Source organism: Aspergillus mulundensis (assembly GCF_003369625.1).
Source record: "Aspergillus mulundensis strain DSM 5745 chromosome Unknown scaffold_27, whole genome shotgun sequence".
NCBI classification, from domain to species: Eukaryota; Fungi; Ascomycota; class Eurotiomycetes; order Eurotiales; family Aspergillaceae; genus Aspergillus; species Aspergillus mulundensis.
Genome location: NW_020797915.1, coordinates 124,636 through 145,706, shown reverse-complemented (window position 1 = coordinate 145,706; position 21,071 = coordinate 124,636). Strand labels below are relative to the sequence as shown.

At 50.0% G+C, this 21,071-nt stretch overlaps 6 protein-coding genes across 6 annotated transcripts; all 6 read left to right on the top strand.

The window, feature by feature from the left end:
- Positions 1 to 324: 324 nt before the first annotated feature.
- Positions 325 to 1,608, top strand: DSM5745_11512 (putative endoplasmic reticulum DnaJ domain protein Erj5; the record flags this gene model as incomplete). The annotated part of the gene is made up of 3 exons (XM_026753528.1): positions 325 to 397; positions 449 to 514; positions 575 to 1,608. 3 exons carry the CDS (start codon positions 325 to 327, stop codon positions 1,606 to 1,608), a joined length of 1,173 nt encoding a protein of 390 aa, XP_026597923.1.
- Positions 1,609 to 3,395: 1,787 nt separating this feature from the next.
- sec53 (phosphomannomutase SEC53) lies at positions 3,396 to 5,648 on the top strand (the record flags this gene model as incomplete). The annotated part of the gene is made up of 9 exons (XM_026753527.1): positions 3,396 to 3,402; positions 3,458 to 3,472; positions 3,524 to 3,584; positions 3,633 to 4,181; positions 4,607 to 4,718; positions 4,785 to 4,847; positions 4,897 to 5,213; positions 5,266 to 5,340; positions 5,399 to 5,648. The coding sequence occupies 9 exons, from the start codon at positions 3,396 to 3,398 to the stop codon at positions 5,646 to 5,648; spliced, it is 1,449 nt and encodes a 482-aa protein (XP_026597922.1).
- Positions 5,649 to 6,042: 394 nt separating this feature from the next.
- On the top strand, positions 6,043 to 7,127 carry DSM5745_11510 (CCDC90 family protein; the record flags this gene model as incomplete). The annotated part of the gene is made up of 3 exons (XM_026753526.1): positions 6,043 to 6,583; positions 6,684 to 7,017; positions 7,070 to 7,127. 3 exons carry the CDS (start codon positions 6,043 to 6,045, stop codon positions 7,125 to 7,127), a joined length of 933 nt encoding a protein of 310 aa, XP_026597921.1.
- Positions 7,128 to 8,381: 1,254 nt separating this feature from the next.
- On the top strand, positions 8,382 to 9,919 carry DSM5745_11509 (uncharacterized protein; the record flags this gene model as incomplete). Its single annotated transcript, XM_026753525.1, has 3 exons — positions 8,382 to 8,397; positions 8,448 to 9,097; positions 9,167 to 9,919. The coding sequence occupies 3 exons, from the start codon at positions 8,382 to 8,384 to the stop codon at positions 9,917 to 9,919; spliced, it is 1,419 nt and encodes a 472-aa protein (XP_026597920.1).
- A 327-nt stretch (positions 9,920 to 10,246) lies between these two features.
- Positions 10,247 to 14,897, top strand: DSM5745_11508 (putative SNF2 family helicase/ATPase; the record flags this gene model as incomplete). Its single annotated transcript, XM_026753524.1, has 5 exons — positions 10,247 to 10,280; positions 10,342 to 10,523; positions 10,575 to 13,767; positions 13,838 to 14,295; positions 14,346 to 14,897. 5 exons carry the CDS (start codon positions 10,247 to 10,249, stop codon positions 14,895 to 14,897), a joined length of 4,419 nt encoding a protein of 1,472 aa, XP_026597919.1.
- Positions 14,898 to 15,322: 425 nt separating this feature from the next.
- On the top strand, positions 15,323 to 21,071 carry DSM5745_11507 (ECM29 family proteasome component; the record flags this gene model as incomplete). The annotated part of the gene is made up of 3 exons (XM_026753523.1): positions 15,323 to 20,200; positions 20,309 to 20,591; positions 20,656 to 21,071. The coding sequence occupies 3 exons, from the start codon at positions 15,323 to 15,325 to the stop codon at positions 21,069 to 21,071; spliced, it is 5,577 nt and encodes a 1,858-aa protein (XP_026597918.1).

Genomic DNA, 21,071 nt, shown 5'->3' with positions numbered 1-21,071 from the left:
AGACATTTGTCTGAGCGCACTGGGGTAAATGTCCATCAGATAGTGAATATGCAGTTGTTCCAAGGTTCTGGACAGCGGTTATCGGCCCTACCGTACCGTAACACTGCAGGTGCGGACAGACCTCACCGCCTTCCTATTTGCTTAACTGGCCAGAATATCGAAATGTTCTTGACCGGAGTCTAGAGACATTGCAACAACACCAGGGATGTTTATGGAATGATATCTTGGCTCTATTCGTCTCCTACTTATTTTCGCAAGTTGCTTTTGTCTTTGTCTCATTTCTCGGTTTTTGGAGCTTAATCGCTCCCGCGAAATTTATCCATGATGAAGACAGCAGCGCTCCGTTTGATGCTGTTTGCAGTTCTCTTCGTTCTCGCTGCAGCTTGGACGAAACAAGGTTGGTTCCACGCCAATTGGTAGAAGATGCTTGTTGACTTACATTTTCCAGATTATGAGATCTTCCGTCTCCAAGATGAATTTACCGCAGCAGAAGGCGTAAATGTGACATTCTACGGTATATACCTAGACGTCTCTCAGCCCGTGATACAAACTGTATACTGACTAGGACTTCCAGACTTTCTAGGGGTCCGAACAAACGCCAATCAGGATGAGCTCAACAAGGCCTACCGTAAGATGTCAAAACTGCTCCACCCCGACAAAGTCAAGCGCACATTCATCGCGAACAGCTCGAAAGACAAGAGCAAATCCAAGAGCAGCCAGAAAGGCGTACACGTCAACCGCGGTCCTACCAAGCGAGAAATTGATGCCGCCGTCAAGGAGGCCCACGAGCGCGCCCAGCGCCTGAACATCGTCGCGAACATCCTCCGTGGTCCGGGTCGTGAGCGCTACGACTACTTTTTGAAGAACGGCTTCCCCAAATGGAAGGGCACGGGGTACTATTACTCGCGGTTTCGTCCCGGTCTCGGGTCTGTCCTCCTTGGACTGCTCCTGGTCTTCGGCGGTGGCGCTCATTATGCTGCTCTTATTCTCAGCTGGAAGCGTCAACGTGACTTTGTAGACCGGTACATCCGCCAGGCTAGGAGAGCTGCATGGGGTGATGAGCTGGGTGTTCGTGGCATCGGCGCCGCGCCTTCTCCGGCCTCTGTTCCGGCTCCGGACGCTGGCGATGCTGGTGCCATGCCTATGAACCGTCGCCAAAAACGGATGATGGACCGCGAAAACCGCAAGGAGAAGAAGGGAGGTTCAAGAGCAGGTTCGCGAAGGAGCGGAACTGCTACTCCGACAAGCGAGACTGTTGAGCCAGCAGGGGAGAGAAAGAGAGTCGTTGCTGAAAACGGAAAAGTGCTCATTGTCGATTCAGTTGGGAATGTGTTCCTGGAGGAGGAGTCAGAGGATGGTGAGCGCCAGGAATTCTTGCTCGACCTTGAAGAGATCCAGCGCCCGACCTTGCGTGATACTATGATCTTCAAGCTGCCTGGGTGGGTGTATCGCAAGATCATTGGCCAAGTACTTGGAACGTCTAGTACCGTGGCTGTGTCAGATGACGAGCAAGTCGATACTCCAGAGCAGTCGGACCAAGCTAGCTCGGCTGTATCTTCAAGGGGCGCGGCTTCTCAGCGAAGAGGCAAACGCTCGCAACGTTCTTAAAAGAAACTACATTGCTCTGGTGGACATTATTCTTGGTACATAGAAATACTCAATCTGACGCCAGCGCCCTGGGAATGTACAGTCATATGATTTCAAGAAGAGCAATATGTAGATTAGATCATATTATTGAGTAAAATGAATTGCAACTAACCTTCCGGCTTTTATTCAACACGATAGTAGATCCCGAGATCGTCAGATGCTAATGAGAGACTGAAAGTAAGAGTATTCATCGTTGTCCATGAGTCATGATCATGACCTTCGTTAAATGAGTGCTTCGTCATCCGCGACCCCTTCTAATCATCCTCGGATATAGAACAAGGTATATAGGACCGCATGATGCCTACATCAGCATCTTCGCGATGTTCATCAGCCCATTGATATTGCTAGCCATACCGCCCCCCTCACCACCAGAGCGCGAAGAAGAGCCTCCTCCAAAGATGTGTTTCGGCAGATGGATCCCAATCATAGAGAAGAGCTTGACAAGCACGCCGCTCGTAATCAAGGGAACGATTACCAGCATGAAAACCTTCATCGGGTGACGCTTCGCATAGTTGGTGATATCACGGAACAAGCGCCTGATGTAGCGGATCACACGTTGGATGAACCCGGAACGAGGACGGGCCCTTCGTGATGAGGTAGAGTACACGGATGGGCTTGAGCGTCCGCGGGTGCTGCCGAAATCAAAGATTGATGGGGCAGAATGACGACTGTGGTGGGTGGAATAGCCAGAGGTGGACCGGCGAGAGGGTGATCGATCTGAGCGCTTCCGGACATAGCCACCTGAAGTCGAAACCGAGGACCGGCCGTCGAACCAGCCCATCTTGATCTCGCTTAAAGGGTTCAGTGGTGAGATGGTGATTTGGTTGTTGTTGGTTTTCAATTTCGGGGGTTGATATGCTCAACAATGGTCAATTGATTGCTTCACTGTCGTTCTGGTTTCTCTCTCTTCAGATCAATCAACTTCTCCAATATTGCGATGAGTTTGTAGGTATTGATGTTTGTTTTCTCAAGCACCAACCTGTGCAAGCAATCATACATAGAGCAGTTGCGGGGTTCTTTCTGCACGACACAGTCTTAGGCTCCGTGCTGCATTGATTATTGTCCCCACCCCTTCTCTTTCAAAGAGATCAGCATTCAGCAACAGTTGAAGAAACACCCGGACAGAGGAACATACCTAGAGCATGGAACAGGTACCTACTACTGTGATGGGTAAGTTGGAGGGTCAAATATCCACCCACCGTGGAGAATCGTTAGGAAGTGCGATGCAGGAGGTGAGAGAAACTCTGGCCGGCCTCGAGGAGAAATCCAACATCCATCGTTTGGCGAGACCGAGGGAGCCCCAGCTGCAACCTGCGACAAAGTCGGTGGCTGGCAGCTTTAGTTCTGCTCATTCTGGCTGGTGATTGGTGGTAATCCTCAGGGGTTTACTGAGAGCAGCATTCGAAGCCTCAGGCAGCAGTGTTTCAATGCATAGATAGTCATGTGATTATCTTGAGGTTCAAACACTCTACCTATTCCTGGGGGGGGTCTCTATTCCTGGCCCATCACTCAGGGATTTTCTTGTAGTATCACTACTGAGTAGACTGGACATAGACCAGACGTGTTAAATCTGAGCCGCTATCTATGGTTAACCTAGCTCTCAGAACTTGGATCGGCGGTTCCGCCCATACGAATTTACGAACCTACCGTACCCATACGTCATCCCGTCCCGGCTGCCTACCCTCCAGCATTCGTTTCCGTCTGTCTTTCTCTTTCTCTTCGTCCTATTGACTAAACAATACAACAAGATGCCGAGTAAGTTCCACATGGATCTACTTATGTGGGACGGTCGCTGACTTCCGGCGAACAGAACTTCCTGATTTCTGTAAGGCCAATGAACTACACTGAGAAAAGTAGCTACTTACCCTTTGAATAGATAAAGTACTAGGCGTTGCCCCGACCGCCAGCCAGCGAGAGATTCGCACTGCATACAAGAGGTGCACATACCCACACACCTGTTTGAGATAGGATGCTGATATGCGCAGGGAATCCCTGAAGTCCCACCCCGACCGTGTACCAGAAGGATCACCTGAGAAGGCAGCGCGAACACGCAAGTTCCAGGAGATCAACGATGCATACTACACCCTCTCCGATAATTCCCGCCGACGAGAATACGATGCGAGAAGGAACCTTGAACAAGAAATGGACGAAGATGAGGGATTACCCGGTGGTGATGGCGGTTTCTGGTCATCGTTTGGGTTCGGATCTGCAGATCGTGAAGAAAGATCAAACGAGCAGTTCGGGTCGGTATTCGAGGAGATGCTCCGGGAGGAAGGAATGGATGGTGCTGAATCACAAGGAGCAAAAGGGCATTTCTGGTCAATTGTCGGGGGTGCCAGCGGCGGTGCCCTTGGCTTCATCATGGCGAATGCTCCTGGTGCCATAGCTGGTGCAGTCGCTGGGAACCGCCTAGGAGCTGTCCGAGATGCCCGTGGCAGAAGTGTCTATGAAGTTTTCTTGGAGCTACCTGCGACCGACCGCGCGCGGCTGCTGAGCCAACTGGCAGCCAAAGTTTTCCAGCACACTATGGGGCAGTGAGATTCCTTGATCCCTCGTTACCATTTTCTGCTCTGTCCCGTAATTCAATCTTGATACGTTAGTGCTATGATCTATAACTGTTTGGAACTTTGGATGACCCAGAATTGCTCACAGTAAAGTCTTTTTCAGTTCGTATACACATCATGTTAGCTATACAACAAGCTTGGACCAGGAAACGTCTTATCGATAGGCCCACGCTGATCTAGGCTCGGATTTTAGCAAATTTAGGGGCCTGTTTGTTTTTCTAGGCCCCCACTGCCCCTCTCTAACCGCAAGCGGTCAGGCACCACTCTTTCCTGCACTTGTAACGATTGCCCCTTTCAGTCTTCAATTGATTTACGGCTTCCCTTTCTCAATTCATTTGCTACCTGGTCTGTGATATTTTGTTAGTGGATATCATTTATTAACTGAACACCATCAGCATTATGTCTACCGTTGCAGGCGCCGGGGTCTATCCCGCTTTGGAGAACCGCCCATTAAAAGACACGATTTGCCTTTTCGATGTCGACAACACATTGACGCCGGCAAGGAGGGTAAGCGCGCATGCTGGGCCCTACATATATTATTGGCTTGGACATTAATATGCCGTTGATCTCTAGCACGCCACAAATGAGATGCTCCAGGTGCTCTCGCAACTGCGACAGAAGTGCGCTATCGGCTCTGTTAGTCCTCTGAATCCCTTATTGGAGGCATCGGTCTTACGCAGTCTAGGTTGGCGGATCCGACTTCTCCAAACAGCAAGAACAACTCGGTTCCTCGAGCGTGAACGTCACCTCCCTCTTTGACTTCTGCTTCGCCGAGAACGGTTTGACCGCATACCGCTTGGGAAAGCCCCTTACTGGTAACAGCTTCATTGAATGGATAGGAGAGGAAAGGTACCAGAAGCTGGTAAACTTTATCCTCAGGTACATCGCGGACCTGGAGATCCCGAAGAAGCGTGGTACTTTCATTGAGTTCCGAAATGGAATGATCAACGTCAGCCCCATTGGTAGAAATGCTTCTGTCGAGGAGCGGAACGACTTTCAAGAGTATGCTTGCTTGGACTGTTGTGCTGGAACCAGGTTCTGACTGTGGCTGCAGGTATGACCGAGTGCACAATATCCGTGGACCCTTCGTAGAAGCTCTGAAGAAAGAATTCCCCGACTATGGACTCAGGTAAGCTACCGTCCAGGCATCTTATGGGATGGGTACGCTAACATGTCATTCGCAATAGCTACTCCATTGGAGGCCAAATATCCTTCGATGTTTTCCCTACCGGCTGGGACAAGACTTACTGTCTGAGACACGTCGAGGCCGAGAGAGAGATCTCAGGCATTGATTATAAGACTATCCACTTCTTCGGCGATAAGACATTTCCTGGCGGTAACGACTTTGAAATCTACGACGACGCCCGGACCATTGGGCACTCCGTGAAGGACCCTGAGGACTGTTTGAAGCAGCTTAGGGAATTGTTCCAGCTATAGAATTCATGCGTCCCAAGCGCATTCTGCGTGCATGTTTCTCCAATAGACACTACACATTAATGTAAGAAATAATTCCTGACGGGTGCTTCGTTCCTCGAATCGGTCGCTCAACCTGGGGCACTTGTTATCCAACTGTATATCTTGTCTCCAAATGATATTCACCTCACAGAAGGCTTCCAGCCCCGACTCTTTGATGTAATATATTCTAGATATACCGCAATTAAACTTTTGCTGGTCTTCAGCTCTCAAGCGCAGCCCTGATTGTGTCTGAGACTCTGTGCTTAGTCATCGCAGTCCGGAAAGTGCCTTGGAAGAATCCTGGGCCATCATTCGACAGGTTCCTTGATGTAGACTGCTACTCTTCCGAAACGTCATCACCTCGAAAATACTCATTATGGCGCCACAAAAATCTGTTGCTGAAGTTCCGCGCTCGATTCTTCCCCGCTTGACGTGGAACGGCTCATCCGCTCGAACGAGCCTCACGGCCTCTCACTCCGCTCCTCTCCCCGCCGGAAGAAGGCGAAATCAGCGCACACAAGGCTGGACTACTCTTACATGGCAAACACAACCACCACTTCGAGCGCAGCTGGCTGCATCGTTTTCCACGGCATGCCGAGAAAGCGGTGCTTCGTCTTCGATCGCAAAACGCTTCCCTCGTTCGATATACTACAAGACCAATACCCGGAGTACAGAGTCTATCGGCGACCCTATCCGGCATAATGGAGTGTATGTTGCGACATTCGACCCAGCTCGTCGAGCGTTCCATGCCACGGTACCGAGGGAGCGAGACCACCATTTCGATACGCTGAAATTCGTCCAGCGGCTCAAAGATGAAGGCTTCAGCGAAGAGCAGGCTGTCGCGATGATGCGGGTTCTGAATGACGTTATTCAGGAGTCGATCCAGAACCTTACCCGGACAATGGTTCTGAGGGAAGGTTAGTCGTCCCCGTGGTTTTATTGGTTATTTTCAAGACTTCGCCGCCGGTTTGAGGCCCGAGCCTTTCAGATTGATGCTGAACGCTTCTTGAACTTTAGACACCGAAAGATCGGCCTACACCCAGAAAGTCGACTTTGCGAAACTCCGATCAGAACTACTCAACGCAGACTCGACAGAGGCACAGCTGACACGCTCGTCACATGAAAAGATAGCTGCCGACCTTGCAAAACTCAACTCGCGACTACGGGATGAGATAGGGCGCACTCAGGCGTCCGTCCGTCTTGATCTTAACCTTGAAAAAGGCCGCATTCGGGAGGAAGCGAATAGCCAAGAGATGCGAATTAAGGAGACAGAAACAAGAATTGAGCAAGAAGTTGCAGGTCTGAGGGAACGTGTGGAAGCCGTCAAGTTCTCTACGCTGCAATGGCTTATGTATGGATCCCCTCTCCATATTGAATTAGGGATTGCTGATCGCCTGTTACAGGGGCGTTTGCACTGGTACTGCCGCTTTGATTCTCGGTGCCTGGCGTCTTCTGATGTAAGCTATTGCCGTCGGTGGAGCCGAGTGCTTAGGCAACGAAGTCTTGCGACCTGGTAACTTGGAACCTGATTGCTGTGTATCATGTACTACATCATTCGCATTGCATGATGTCGAGATTCTCTACGGTCGTCAGCTCCATTCCTTGTCCTAGGTAAATAGTGCTTGCCAGCGATTATCTCTTTTCCTTCTTGAACAAAGAACAAAGAGTCTTGAGAAGAGTCTTGAGAGCTTACAGGGGAAAAGTGACTGGAGGAACTTTACCAGTTTACTCCTATACCTACATGTACAGAATAATACGACCCATATATCTTCTACCTAGGCATTGCCAGTACACCATTATAAAAAGTGGAGGCTGTCTGGAGGCTGGCGGGTGCGGGGGCTTATCGCGATTGCTTGAAAATCATCCGCAACGCTGCCCCTGGCCTGGGACGCGACCTATGCTCCGGATTCGTGATACGTAACATATGTAGTACGCCCAAGGTCTGGCGCCATTGTCTTATCTCATTTGAGTTTGGGGCTAATTTTCCTTCTAGACCAGACGGAGATTATGACTGCAGGTAGGTGCTCTTGACAGGCGCTTGTGCCGCAGCTATTATCACACGGTAGAGCAATTTCGGAGGTCCCTTGAGGTCATACGGAGCAGATATCGTGTATCTACCTGCCTACCTCGGCGCTCTTGTCTCAGGCCTATATAACTCCAACTCCGAATACAGTTCCCGTACCCCAACACCAATTGGCCATGTACCCCTTACGATAAAATCGTATGATACGCCTGAAAGCCGGACACTTTAACGGCAGAGAGGGGTCATCAATACAGGATGGATGAAATCCATCAGCCACTAGTGATTTCCGATTGCGCAGCTGGTCTTTCCTTAAAAAAAGGAGGCCCCGCTCGTTTGGTAGCTGCGGCTCTCACAGCAACTGCATCTATGATATAATTAATGCCCAGACTGAACAGGGTGCGAGCTTGCTGCCGTGAGGAGAGAACACTGAGCCGCCGACCTATTGTCAAGCCTCAGGAATGCCCGAAGCTCCCAAATTACTGTTCTGATTACTAGTCATGCTATTCATATTCTGGGCCGGTTTATGGCTTTGGGCTCGTTTTATATCACCATCTACCGCAGTCCTTGAGGTTTTTCAGGTGTACCAGCCTGTTTCAATCGGAGGGCAAAGTGGTTCCTCTTGCAGAGAGGACGTACTGCTCTTAGACCATGTATTTGGTTATAGCTACGGCCAGCCGTTTGTTGGTGGGGTCATGTCACCCTTTGACGGTTTGTTCCAGGTTAATAATATGTGCTACTAGGCTACTATGCCCCACCAGATTGCTACTTTGATACGGTTTGGATCAACCTCACGGCCACTTCCAGGGGACGACAGTTCGACCGCTTAGCACATATGTGGCTTGGAGACGTTGAAGTATTTCGAACATCAACCGCAGAACCCACGGCGAATGGGATCATCTGGACCTATGTCAAGGATATGTCACACTATAACGTGCTGTGGAAGAAGCCTCAAAAGATCATATTCGATCTAGGGAACTTGATTGACGATACTTATACCGGCTCTTTCAATGTGACCGTCACGGCTCACTTCTCACACGGAAATAATGTTAAAACTGCAGACCTTGTTGTTCCAATTTCTTCGCAAAGCTCGGGACTAAACTCATCCAGCGCGTTCAACGTCCCCTCGCAGCAAGCAAAGGTGTCCTACATATTTGATTCGCGGGTCTCTCGTGCGCTTGTGTCAATATCCGCATGTGGCCAGTCCGCCGAAGAGTTCTGGTGGTCCAATGTGTTTTCGTCCGACACAGAGACCTTCGACAATAGTATTGGTGAGCTTCACGGATACTCTCCGTTCCGCGAAATCCAGTTATATATTGACGATATCCTTGCCGGCGTTGCCTGGCCCTTTCCAACCATTTTCACCGGTGGTGTGTCTCCAGGGTTTTGGCGACCCATTGTGGGAATTGATGTATTTGATCTGAGAGCGCCGGAAATTGATATCTCGCCTTTCTTACCTCTTCTCACCGACGGTTCATAGCACTCTTTTGAGATTAGAGTTGTGGGCCTCGACGTTTCAAGCAATGGGACTGCTACGCTTTCCAACCAAGTCGGATCGTACTGGATTGTCTCAGGGAACATATTTCTTTATTTGTCCGACAACACTAATGAGCAATTACCGGTTTCCGCCAGATTCGGTCAAATCCCCGAGGTTATAGCACCCACACCTACCTTTACCGTTACGAGAGACCTAGTTCGGAACAGTACAGGCGGAAATTCGTCATTGGCATACTCGGTCCTGGCGGAAAGAGCCATTACAATAAAGTCCAGTGAATTCGTATGGACCCAGAATCTTTCGTTCTCGAACAGTGGCCTCCTGAAACAGCAAGGGTTGAGCCAAAAGAATGTGCAGCATACTTCAGGAACGGCTTCCTTTGGTCCGCTTGGTGATGGTGACAACTTGGAAGAACTCAGCTTTGAGTACCCGCTGTTTGTAAACACAACCTACGGTGATGTGGATGGCGGTCTTACCATCGACGCTTGGCTGCTTAGGGGACTTGAGATAGCGTCGAGCGGTGCTCCGGGTATCTCCTCTTACTCCATGACTTCGGGACCCTTGCATCTGGATGTATCCCAATGGGGACAATCATCCTATCAATCAACAGCAGATAATAGCAACTCGACTTCGTTCGGGGACACGAGCACCACTATTGAGAGTGACGCGGGGGGGGCCATCTACCAGCGGTCTGTACGGGCTGTGAATGGCACTGTGGTGTTGGATACGGAAACCTAACTGCATGGTCTGTTAATGAGTGGAAGTTGCAGCGAGTAGCTGGAGTCAGTCTGTAGGCTAACTGCATCATTGGTGGAACCTTTGCCCTGGAGGTGTGGCTAGACCTTACGGCCCGGGGGCGGGTGGGGGCTACTAGGCTTTACCTAACAGGGCTTAGTTCCACGTCCACCTCACCTAGGCTGTACGTGTAACGTATGTAGGAGCATGTACGGACTACTGTAGGCTTATCAACACGTGATCTTTATCGATAAATACAAAGGCATCTCATCACCCCCAGTGCATATTCTCTTCTTCCAAAGCGGAGAGAAGCGGATGAAAGATCGCGGGATGGCTGTGACAAAGGCGGCTATCTTCTACCCAGGTACAGTGTCTGTAATTTTACGTTGCTAAAAACCTTGCTGATTGTATCCCTTGGTTTCCAGACGCCGTTCCTGATACTTTGGCTCATGCCTTCACGCGGCATATTGATAGGGAGAGTAGTGAACCTCTTATTAAACGCCGCAAAACATATTCGAAGTCTCAAAGTCTACGGGAAGTACAAGGCGTGTCGGCATCACTTGTTCCCAATGGCTATATACCTCTAGTACGATGTCATCTGCATTTGGTATGCGCATGCTCGAGATTAGCTAGGTCAATTGTCCTAATGGGCTTACAGAATTTCGCACACGCGGGCCTCTCACAGGATGGGTGGGGCGATCCTAGTGGCACAGAACGCAACTTGCCCGTCCTTATCAAAGTCACCAAACCGAGTCATTTGGAGAAAGAGGAGACTGTGAATGACTATGTGGTTTTGGAGTTGGAGACGATCCAGGAACGAGAAACGGTATTCATCGACACGTCTCACGACCCTGATATCATTAGCCTTGGAGAGCATCTGGCCATCGCGAGCGATCTTATGTGCGCAGATCGTTACCATGCGGCAAAGCCACCGGCTGTCAGCTATCAGTCCACTCTCCGGTACTGCCCAAATCGCACGTCTTTTTATCTCGAAACTATCATCTTATGGAAGGACTCTCTCGATATTGCAGACTACCAGAGACTACCTAAAGCTGCTTCAGCGGCATTCTACAGGTACGTCTTGCAGGAGGAAGAGGAACACGACCCCTATATAACACGCAGGACTCGAGTTGTGAAGGGGGGGAATGATTGGACGCCTCGGGACTTCTACAACAATGTCCACGTTCCCCCAAAAACAACCGAGCTTTCAGCTCCCTTCAAATGCGATTTGATAGAATGTGAGCTTTTCCCCTTTCAGAGGCGTGCAGTTAGGTGGCTTTTAAACAGAGAGGGAAAGGAGCTTAATCCCAACGGCCAGGTGGTACCGACCGGGGGTCATTTGAAGACCAACTTGCCAGAGTCGTTCAAGCAGATTACCGATGCAGATGGGAAGGTCTGTTTTGCTAGCCACCTACACATGATAGTCAGCAGAGACCTTTCTGCGTGGTATGACGTAAATGACCATCTTAGAGGCGGGGTATTGGCTGAGGAAATGGGCTTAGGAAAGACAGTTGAGATGATCAGTCTAATGTGTCTGAATCGCCGGATATTGCGCCCCGAAGAAACGTTCGCGGGACTTGGAAGTGATGGTCTGAGACCCTCTGGGGCAACCTTAATCATAACGCCGTCGGTAATACTGGAACAGTGGAAACAAGAGATTGAGCTACATGCCCCGAAGCTCCAAGTTTTCCATTACACTGGCATTCAACGGCACCAAACATTGTCAGATCAGGAGCTAGTTGAGCTGATGGCTGATAACGATGTTGTGCTCACAACATACAATGTGCTAGCACGGGAAATCCACTATGCTGGTGCCGCCCCGAAAAGGAACCTCCGGCATGAAAAACGGTTTGAGCCCAGGAAGTCGCCCCTGGTCAGAATCTCATGGTGGCGGGTCTGTTTGGATGAAGCCCAGATGATCGAGAGTGGTGTCAGCAATGCAGCGAAGGTTGCTCGGCTCATTCCTCGCCAAATAGCATGGGCTGTGACCGGAACACCACTCCGGAAAGACATTACCGATTTACTTGGGCTACTGCTGTTCCTTCAGTATGAACCTTTTTGCGGGCCCGTATGGAGGAGGTTGTGTGAAGCAACATTCAAACCTGTTCTGGCCCGAATTGTGAATACGGTTACGCTGAGACATAGTAAAGATTTCATCCGAAAAGAGCTACATTTGCCGCCACAAAAGAGGGTTGTTATCACAGTACCCTTTACTGCTGTTGAAGAGCAAAGCTATAGACAGCTCTATGAGGAGATGTGCGATGATTGCGGGCTCGATACTTCGGGTTCACCTCGCAACAATGATTGGAGCCCGAACGATCCGTCCGTTATCGACAGAATGAGAAGCTGGCTTGTTCGGCTTCGACAGTCTTGTCTCTACCCTACTGGGAACCGACGCAGAGGGTTTGCTGCTGGCAATGGTCCTTTACGATCGGTCAATGATGTGTTGGAGGTCATGATTGACCAGAATGATGCCCTGATACATGCCGAGGAACGCTCTCTTCTTCTATCACAACTGCGACGTGGTCAACTACTCGAAAATGCGAAGCGTAAACGAGAAGCTCTTGATCTATGGAAAGCTTCCTTGAATCGTGCAAGCGACACTGTCCAGCAATGCCGGGAGAGGCTGCTAATAGAACGAAAGAAACAGCCAACACCTATATCTAATGGCGCGCGGGATGAAAGATCGCCTATGAGTGATGATGAAGGTGAAGAAACTGAGAAGAGCACTCGACTTCATACATTTCGCCAGAGGTTACGTGCCGCGCTCGAGGTCGAACACATTGCGATATTCTTCACTGGAAACGTTTACTATCAAATAAAGTCCGATCCTGATCTCACAAAGCCTGAATCCGAGGAGTTCCAGGCGTTGACAAAGTTGGAAGAGGAGGCGTATGCGAAAGCCAAACTAATCCGACAAGAAATTCTGACTGAGATTTCTCGGAAAGCGAAGCGCTACGTGAAGAGAATCAAGGAGAAATCCGGAAAGAAGGAGTTCGTGGCCATTCCCGAAATGGAACTCCAGCTATATAGTAGAGGGCTCGAGTCACGTCGGGTGTTTGAGCGACTCGAAGAATTTTGTGGTATGATGAACGACCATGCTGACCTATACAATGAATGGCGCCAAAAGATGGTCGAACTTCTCTCACAAGCACTGATCGACCAGGAGGACGAGTCCGAACTCGAGGGCGATGAGTATGAGAAGTCGACAAAGCATCAAGACGAGATGTATGTCTACATGGAAGCACTCCGTGCATTATTTGCTGATCGTCACGATGCTCTGACGGGCCAGAAAAATGTGCTTATTGCCCATGAAGCCAAAGTAGCGATATCGCAAGCGCAGAAAGGAGAGGGACCTTCCCCAACACTTTATCTGGAGGTCATGGAGAAACGAAGTGAAGTGAAGCCTGGCCCCAACCTTGGGTCTTTGCGTGGAGCTATCACTGAACTTCGCAGTCTCGGCTCCTCACTCGAATGGCAAGCGAACGACGGGAGTACAAGAGCGCGTGCTGAGCTAGAGGTTCTTACAAAGGTTCTCAAGAACGTCACGGACATGTCGACAGAGCAGACAAAAATTGCGTCCAATATAGAGAAGGAAATAGAGATGTTTCGCGACACTATGAATAACCGCCTCGAGTACTACCGTCAGCTGCAACAAATCTCTGATACTGTAGCACCCTACGATGAAGAAAGTGCTGGCAAACCTCTTGATCACCAGCTGTTCGCCGGAAAACTAGAGCAAGAAGAGGGTATGGACGAAAGAATATCTTCTTTGAAAGCAAAGGGCCGCTATCTTATTCATCTACGAGATGAATCAAACCCGGATGAGAACTCGAAAATCTGCATTATATGTCAGTGCAGCTTTGAGGTTGGTGGGTAGCTATAGTCCTGGTAATTTAGCCAGATGACTGACTCTTACAGGTGTCCTGACGGTATGCGGCCATAAGTATTGCAAAGACTGTTTACGTCTATGGTGGCGTCAACATCGTACTTGTCCGGTCTGCAAAAAGCGTCTAGGCGCCAACGACTTCTATCAGATTACTTATAAGCCGCAGGAGTTTGTGGTGCAGGAGGAGAAGTCTGCGTCAAGCATTGAAACAGAGCAACATTCCAGCAACTCTATATATACTGATATTGGAGCGGGGACTCTACACGAAATCAAGAATATCGACCTGAAAGACTCTTTTGGAACCAAAATAGATACACTGGCACGCCATGTTCTGTGGCTCCGAGAACACGACCCCGGTGCTCAATCTATTGTCTTTTCCCAGTACAAGGGCTTTCTTGACTATCTTGGCACTGCATTCAAGCGCTTCAAGATTGGGTTTAGCAGTGTCGATGAGCCAGACGGTATAGCGAAGTTCAAAAAGGACCCCGGGGTATGTCATCTTCCTCCAATGAACAATTATCCAAACTGATTTCCAGGAAGATTGAATGCTTTCTCCTGCATGCTAAAGCACATTCATCTGGCCTTAACCTGATCAATGCAGCTCATGTCTTCCTCTGCGAGCCACTCATCAATACAGCAATCGAACTCCAGGCCATTGCGCGAGTCCATCGTATTGGACAGCATCGACCGACTACCGTTTGGATGTATCTGATCTCTGATACCGTCGAAAAATCGATCTACGACATCTCGGTTTCTCGCCGCCTGGATCACATTATCCAAAAGGAGCGGGAACATAAGGCCAATGTCTCAACGCTAGCTGAAAATGGCGTGAACGGAAATATCATTGAGGACCTCAGCGAGGTGGCTATCGACTCTGCCAATTCCCTGGAGGTGCAAGAAGCGCCACTAGCCAAGTTGATGGAGGTCGGCGCTTACGGTGGCGAATTGGTTAGGAAGGACGATCTGTGGCAGTGCCTATTTGGCAGCCCGAGGCAGCAACAGCCTACAGACAGTCCCTTGAGCGCTGGTGGTGATGTCGCCAGGTTCTTGAGAGCCGAGGCGGCGAAGCAGCGAAGAATTTCGACTAGCTAATAGACGGTAGGCTGGACCGACCGATCCACAATATATATTGTCCTCACTTCCGGCGCAGAAATGACTTGAGATTTGTTGATATCCATATCTTTAACTCTAATCATGTGTTTATCACGTATCTCAATTTGAAATGATATGATCTCTCTGAATACTGGATCTACTTGATATAAATAGCCTTAGATGTTAGGTGTTATTGTACCTGAATCCTGACTAATCGGGTGGCCCCATTACCGTACGGTATCACTAACTATCAGGTCCACTACAGCTGACGTTGAGCGTTTCTACCTACCTAGTGGCTTGGGGGCGACTTTGGATCTCACCCTCTTTTCTGCTTTCCTTTCCAGTTGTTCCTATGTTGAGATGTATATTCTGCTATTCCATTCTTGAAATTAGTCCTCGATTTCCACAATAAAAAAAAGTTCAACATGGCCGCGACCGACATTGCGGAAGCCAGAGAGCTTAGCTTGATCTCCAAGGTTGAGCTCAGAATCGCCTTAGCAGATACAGACGAGAAGCTGGAGTCCCTCCTCGGCACATACTTGGCCCCTTTGTTACTGAAACTGGGCGCGCACAGTCATGCGGTTCGCAGCAAAGTGATTTCCGTTTGCCAGCATATCAACACCAGAGTCAAGCCCCCCGCAATCAAGCTCCCCGTTGCGGCGCTGTTGAAACAGTTCAAGGAGCAAAAAGCACAACTTATCAGGCATTTCGACCTGATCTACCTACAGCAGGGTATTGATCGCTTGGGCTCTGATGCCAGAGTTGAGATTCTGGTGCCGTTATTGCAGGGCATCTCCGAGATTGGGACGTCTGCGAATCAGGGGGCTGTTGTGTTCAACCTGGTGCTACGGCTTTTGCCATTATTAAAGCTTCCGCCGAAGGATAGCGCGGATGATATCAGTCTGAAGGCTCGTTTGGATCTCTCTGACCAGGATACCCAATTTCTCTCTTACTGGTTTGCGAGACTACTGCTTCTTACGCCTGAGAAGGCCACTTCCACGTGTTCAGGTCTATCTCCAGCGGAGTGCAAATTTTTGAACAAGGACGCGCCTGTAACTGAGACATGGGACCTCGCCCGAGATGGCGGGTTGAATCTTACTGAAACGAAAGTGCGAGTATTGAGGTTCATCTCGAGCGGAGCATTCAGTGATTCAGAACGGATTATGCCCGCGATCATTGCGTCCGCAGACAGTAACTCACGCTTGTCTGATCTTGCCGAGGAACTTCTCAAGAGGTTTATACCCGACCTTGAAAACCAGGATGTCGTGCAGCAGCTCTATCAACTCTATTTTGGTGCTGAGACACCAGACGGGGCTCGCCCGGCGGGTCCTGCCCTGCAAACCAAGCTTCTAGTTTTTCTCGGAAAGTCGGTGACAGCCACGACATACACTAATGAAATAATTCGGTTAATTGAGGATGGTCTCTTATCAGACTCGGCAAGGTCTTCTCAAGGACTACAGGCCTCGAAGTTGCGAACCCAGATCTTCAACTTTACAACATGGGTGGTCCGCATGGGATCACCGGCTGATCTCAGGCAGATGGCCCCAAAAGTCATTGCCGGATTGATGGACTTTATTCGCTCCCAGGGTTGGCCTAGTCCAGGAGCTAGCGGGCAGCGGCTTCCTGGTACTGATCTGAGTCTACGCGCTCTTGCATATGAGAGTATTGGGATCATTGTCCCCAAAGCCGACCTCAAGTTTAGTGATGGGCACGAAACGATCTCCTATTTCGAGCTGATCAAATGGCTGTTCACGTCGCTAAGCTGTGATGACTCCAGCCCCCAAATTTTCGTCAGCATTGAACAGGCTCTCGGGAGCATCCTTAATTCGTCAATAGATGTCGGGGACGTCGAGTTCCAGAAGGAGCTGAGCCATTTCCTTCTGTCCCAGATGAGGACATACCCTGGAGGCGACAACGAGGAAACCGGGTGCACAATTGTGCGTGGCCCACAGTATGCAGCAGTGCGATTTACGAACCGATTCTTGCCATTTAGCAATGTTGTTGCGCGCTGGATCGATCTTATGGCCGTTGCAGGGGGTACCGATAAACACCAGGAGATTTCTGAAGAGGGGAGAAAAGGCCTCAATCCATATTGGTACAGGCTGATGAATCCGACCATGGAGAATAAAACTACCAATTCTTCAGGTAAAGCCACTTTGTACTTTGACTTTCCTAGCTTTATTGAGGCCACAAACTTCTTGCTTTTCACAGTGGTACCTGGAAACCATGAGTTTGGAATGTTCTCTGGCCGATACAGAGACTCATTCGCCCCGGCAATGACATTTCTCCGCAATATCCTGTTCTGGGAGTCTCTCTTAGCGGCTGGGATTGAGATGAAGATAGAGCAAGATTGGGAACCTAAGCTTGATTTGATGCTCGCATCAGATGAAAAGGCACGGGCGGCTCTGAAAAGGCATATGCAATCGAATGGGCAGGATATGGTCGGGATATTCCTGCAGTCTACTCTCATGGGTCTTGTTGATGGATATGGAGAGGGTCGGCGAATATGTGGAGAGCACTTTGTCAGTATCTGCTCATTGGCAGCCAACAACTCGGTTGAGTGGCTTCTACCGCAGGCTCTCTCGTTGAAAGGAGCTCTATCCAGCAATGACCAGGATGCTCAGAACACCGCCGCTCGAGCAATCGGCATTCTAGCCTCCCATCCTGCCTTTCCGCAGGAAGATCTGTCCGATCTAGCAACGGAGCTTTCGGCCACGGCAGGATCTTGGGAGTCGGCGGTTGGCGAGAGAATCCTCAAGGCTCGAGGAGCGATACTCGCACTAGCTTTTGTGTTTAGCAGGTTTGCGTTCAGAGAAGCAAAAGGGCAGATTTCCGAGGCGCAACTGAACGGATTTGTCAAGGTTGTCTTTACCATTGTTGATACGTCGCGCGACTCTCTTCTCCGGCAGGCTGCACAGACAGCTATTGGACAACTAAGCCTGTCCGGCCTTCTGTCTCCGACTACGTTCACTGAAAACGAGTGGGAGACTGTAAAGGACAAGCTTGCCAAAGATGCAAAGGCTGAGAGTAATATTGCTATCTCAGCTATCGGATTGCTTCTGCTCGCCTTTCCAAGTGAGGCGCTGCAGTTTGAGCAATTACTTGATGTTCTTTACAGTTTGCATGAGCTCCGAAGTCCTGAAGTTCACTTTACAGTAGGTGAGGCACTGAGCAATGCCGTCGCCAGCTGGAACTCCAAGTCGCTAGTTCCAGAATTCGACGTCGACGAGCAGCTTCCTGAAAATAAGATTCCGACTTCGGTCCTTGCGGATGTTTGTGATAAGCTTGCTATGGACTGCAGAACATCAAAACCGTCTTTGAGGAAAGCATCTGCGATATGGTTACTTTGTCTGGTCAAAAACTGCGGTCACATGGAAGAGGTACAAAGCCGCCTACGCAAATGCCAAATCACGTTTGCTAGCTTATTGAGCGACCGGAACGAGATGGTTCAGGAAACTGGAGCTCAGGGATTGAGCTTAGTGTACGAAATGGGCGACCAAGCTCTCAAGGATGACCTCGTTCGTGATCTTGTGGACTCGTTTACCGCGACTAACGCAAACCTCGGCGGAGGGAAGGTGAATGAAAAGACCGAGCTTTTCGAGCCAGGAGCATTACCGACCGGCGGAGGCTCGTCGGTCAATACATACAAAGACATTATGAACCTCGCTTCCGAGGCTGGCGATCCCACCCTTGTTTATCGGTTCATGTCATTGGCTTCTAACAACGCGCTTTGGACAAGCCGGGCAGCGTTCAGCAAGATTGGTATCAGCAGCATCTTCTCAGATTCCAGCGTCAATGGATATCTGGCGAAGAACACCAAGATCTACCCAAAGCTCTTTCGCTATCGGTTCGATCCAAATCCGAACGTGCAGCGCTCAATGAACACGATCTGGCTTGCCCTGGTCAAGGACCCAAATGCTATTATCAGTGCTCATTTCGACGAGATCATTACTGATCTTTTGAAGAGCATGTTGGCTGGGCGCGAATGGCGAATGCGACAGGCAAGCTGTGCCGCAATTGCAGATTTAATCCAGGGTCGGCAGCCAGACGTGTATGCCAAATACGTTGATGAAATCTTTACCAAGGCATTCAAGCTTGTAGATGATATCAAGGAGAGTGTCCGCATTGCAGCTCTAAAGCTCTGCCAAACAATAACTGGATCTGTTATCCGCACATTAGAGGTGAGCGATTCTGACACGAAACGAGTCAGGACTATGCTTGAAAGCACCATACCATTCCTTCTAAGTGATAAAGGCATGGAATCCAGCGTCCAAGAAGTTCAGGGATTCGCACTTGGAGCTCTCTTACAGATGATCAAGAAGGGACCTGGTAACTCATTGCGGCCGTTTGTCCCTAGCATCATAGAGCAGTTTTTGAACTGCCTCAGCTCGTTGGAGCCGCAGGCAGTCAACTACGTCCATCTCAACGCTGACAAGTACGGGTTAACAGGGCAAGAGATAGACAAGATGAGGCTGTCCAGCATCCGCACATCTCCCATGATGGAAGTAATTGAGCGATACCTCATCGATATGCTAGACGACGAGAGCATGAAGGAATTCGCAGTCAAGCTCGAAGGCGTGCTTCGGTCCGCCGTTGGCCTCCCATCCAAGGTCGGATGCAGCCGTGTGCTAGTCCTGCTAAGCATGCGGACAGTCCTCTTCCAGCCCTACGCCGATCGATTCATCCAGCTCCTCGGTAAATACGTCGTGGACAGGAACGACACCGTGAGCGCATCCTACTGCTCATCCATTGGCTACCTCATGCGTCTCGCCTCAGACGACAGAATCCTCAGAACAATCGAGCATGCCAAAACTCTATACCTCACAGCTGAAGATGCCAATCAGCGGGTGATCTCTGCCGAGATACTGCATTCATCATCGAAGTTATCGAATGATCGCTTCATGGCGTTTGCATCGACCGCCTTGCCGTTTGTGTTCGTCGCGAAACATGACCTGGATGAGCATGTTCGCGAGGTGTTTGACAAAACGTGGCAGGACAACGTGGGCGGCAACCGGGCTGTATCCTTGTACATCAGGGAAATTACCGATCTTGTCAGGGATAACCTGGAGTCAGCTCGCTGGGCGATAAAGCACACTGCAGCGTTGGCAATCGGAAACGCCATCACGTCACTGGATTCGGAGATCGACCTGGGCACAAGTCAGTACCTCTGGCCTGCCCTAGAACGGGCATTGGCTGGAAAGACCTGGGATGGGAAGGAAAATGTGCTCAAGGCATTTGTTCGGTTTGCGAGCCAAGCCAGGAAATTGTGGCTGGAACAGCCACAGCTGGGAGAGCTGATGAAGGTAAGAAAACTTTAACTGGATCTTTGCTCTTTTTGCTTTTTTTATATGGTCGGCGACTGCTTTATTTTCGGCAGCTTGGCTTCGAGCTACGGGCTGATCTGCGCGCAGACGATTACGATTCGAGAGGCAAAACGAAATAACCCTGCATATCGACCACATGGCCTGACTGCTCTCGGTGGAGTCGCACAAGCGCGCAAGGACCTTGATCTTACGGTAGATGCAATCAGCATCGTTTCCAAAGTGCTGGATGACATGGACGATGCAGGAGACCCCATGGATGTCGACTCGGGTCGCGGTTCAAGGACAAAACAAACTCTGGAAAATACGCTGGCGGCTTGTGTAAATTGCCTCCTGCAGTGCTTTAACTCACCGTTGCAAACACCCTCAAGAGGTGAGAAGAGCCTCCTTTTTCTGCGTTCCATATCAGTGAGCTAATAAAAGAACTTGGGATCTAGGTCGCACAGTCTTGGAAGGCTATCTGGCTGATTTGAGACCAAACATTCGTAGAGCTATGGGGCACGGAGGAAAACAGGTGCAGATTTCTTTGTACGAAGGGCTGCGCCTCCTATTCACCCAATTAAGCACATGGGCTTCCAACAGGGACAGCGAAGCTAATCATCTACGCGAGATTCACGGGATCTTGGCAGCGCTGACAGTGGAGTCGCTCTCTTGCGAGATTGACTTGTCGGTCGAGGCCATCCGAAAGGGACGTGCAGAGGCGATGGCTTCATACGTCAAGCTCTGCCAGCAAGCGGGATGGGAGATGGACCCGGGACTACGAACGACCATCGGCGACTGGCGAAAGGAGGAGAGATCTGGCCCCGTCAGGCAGGTACTCGATCAGGTGATCGGACAGTTGGCACCAGAGTAA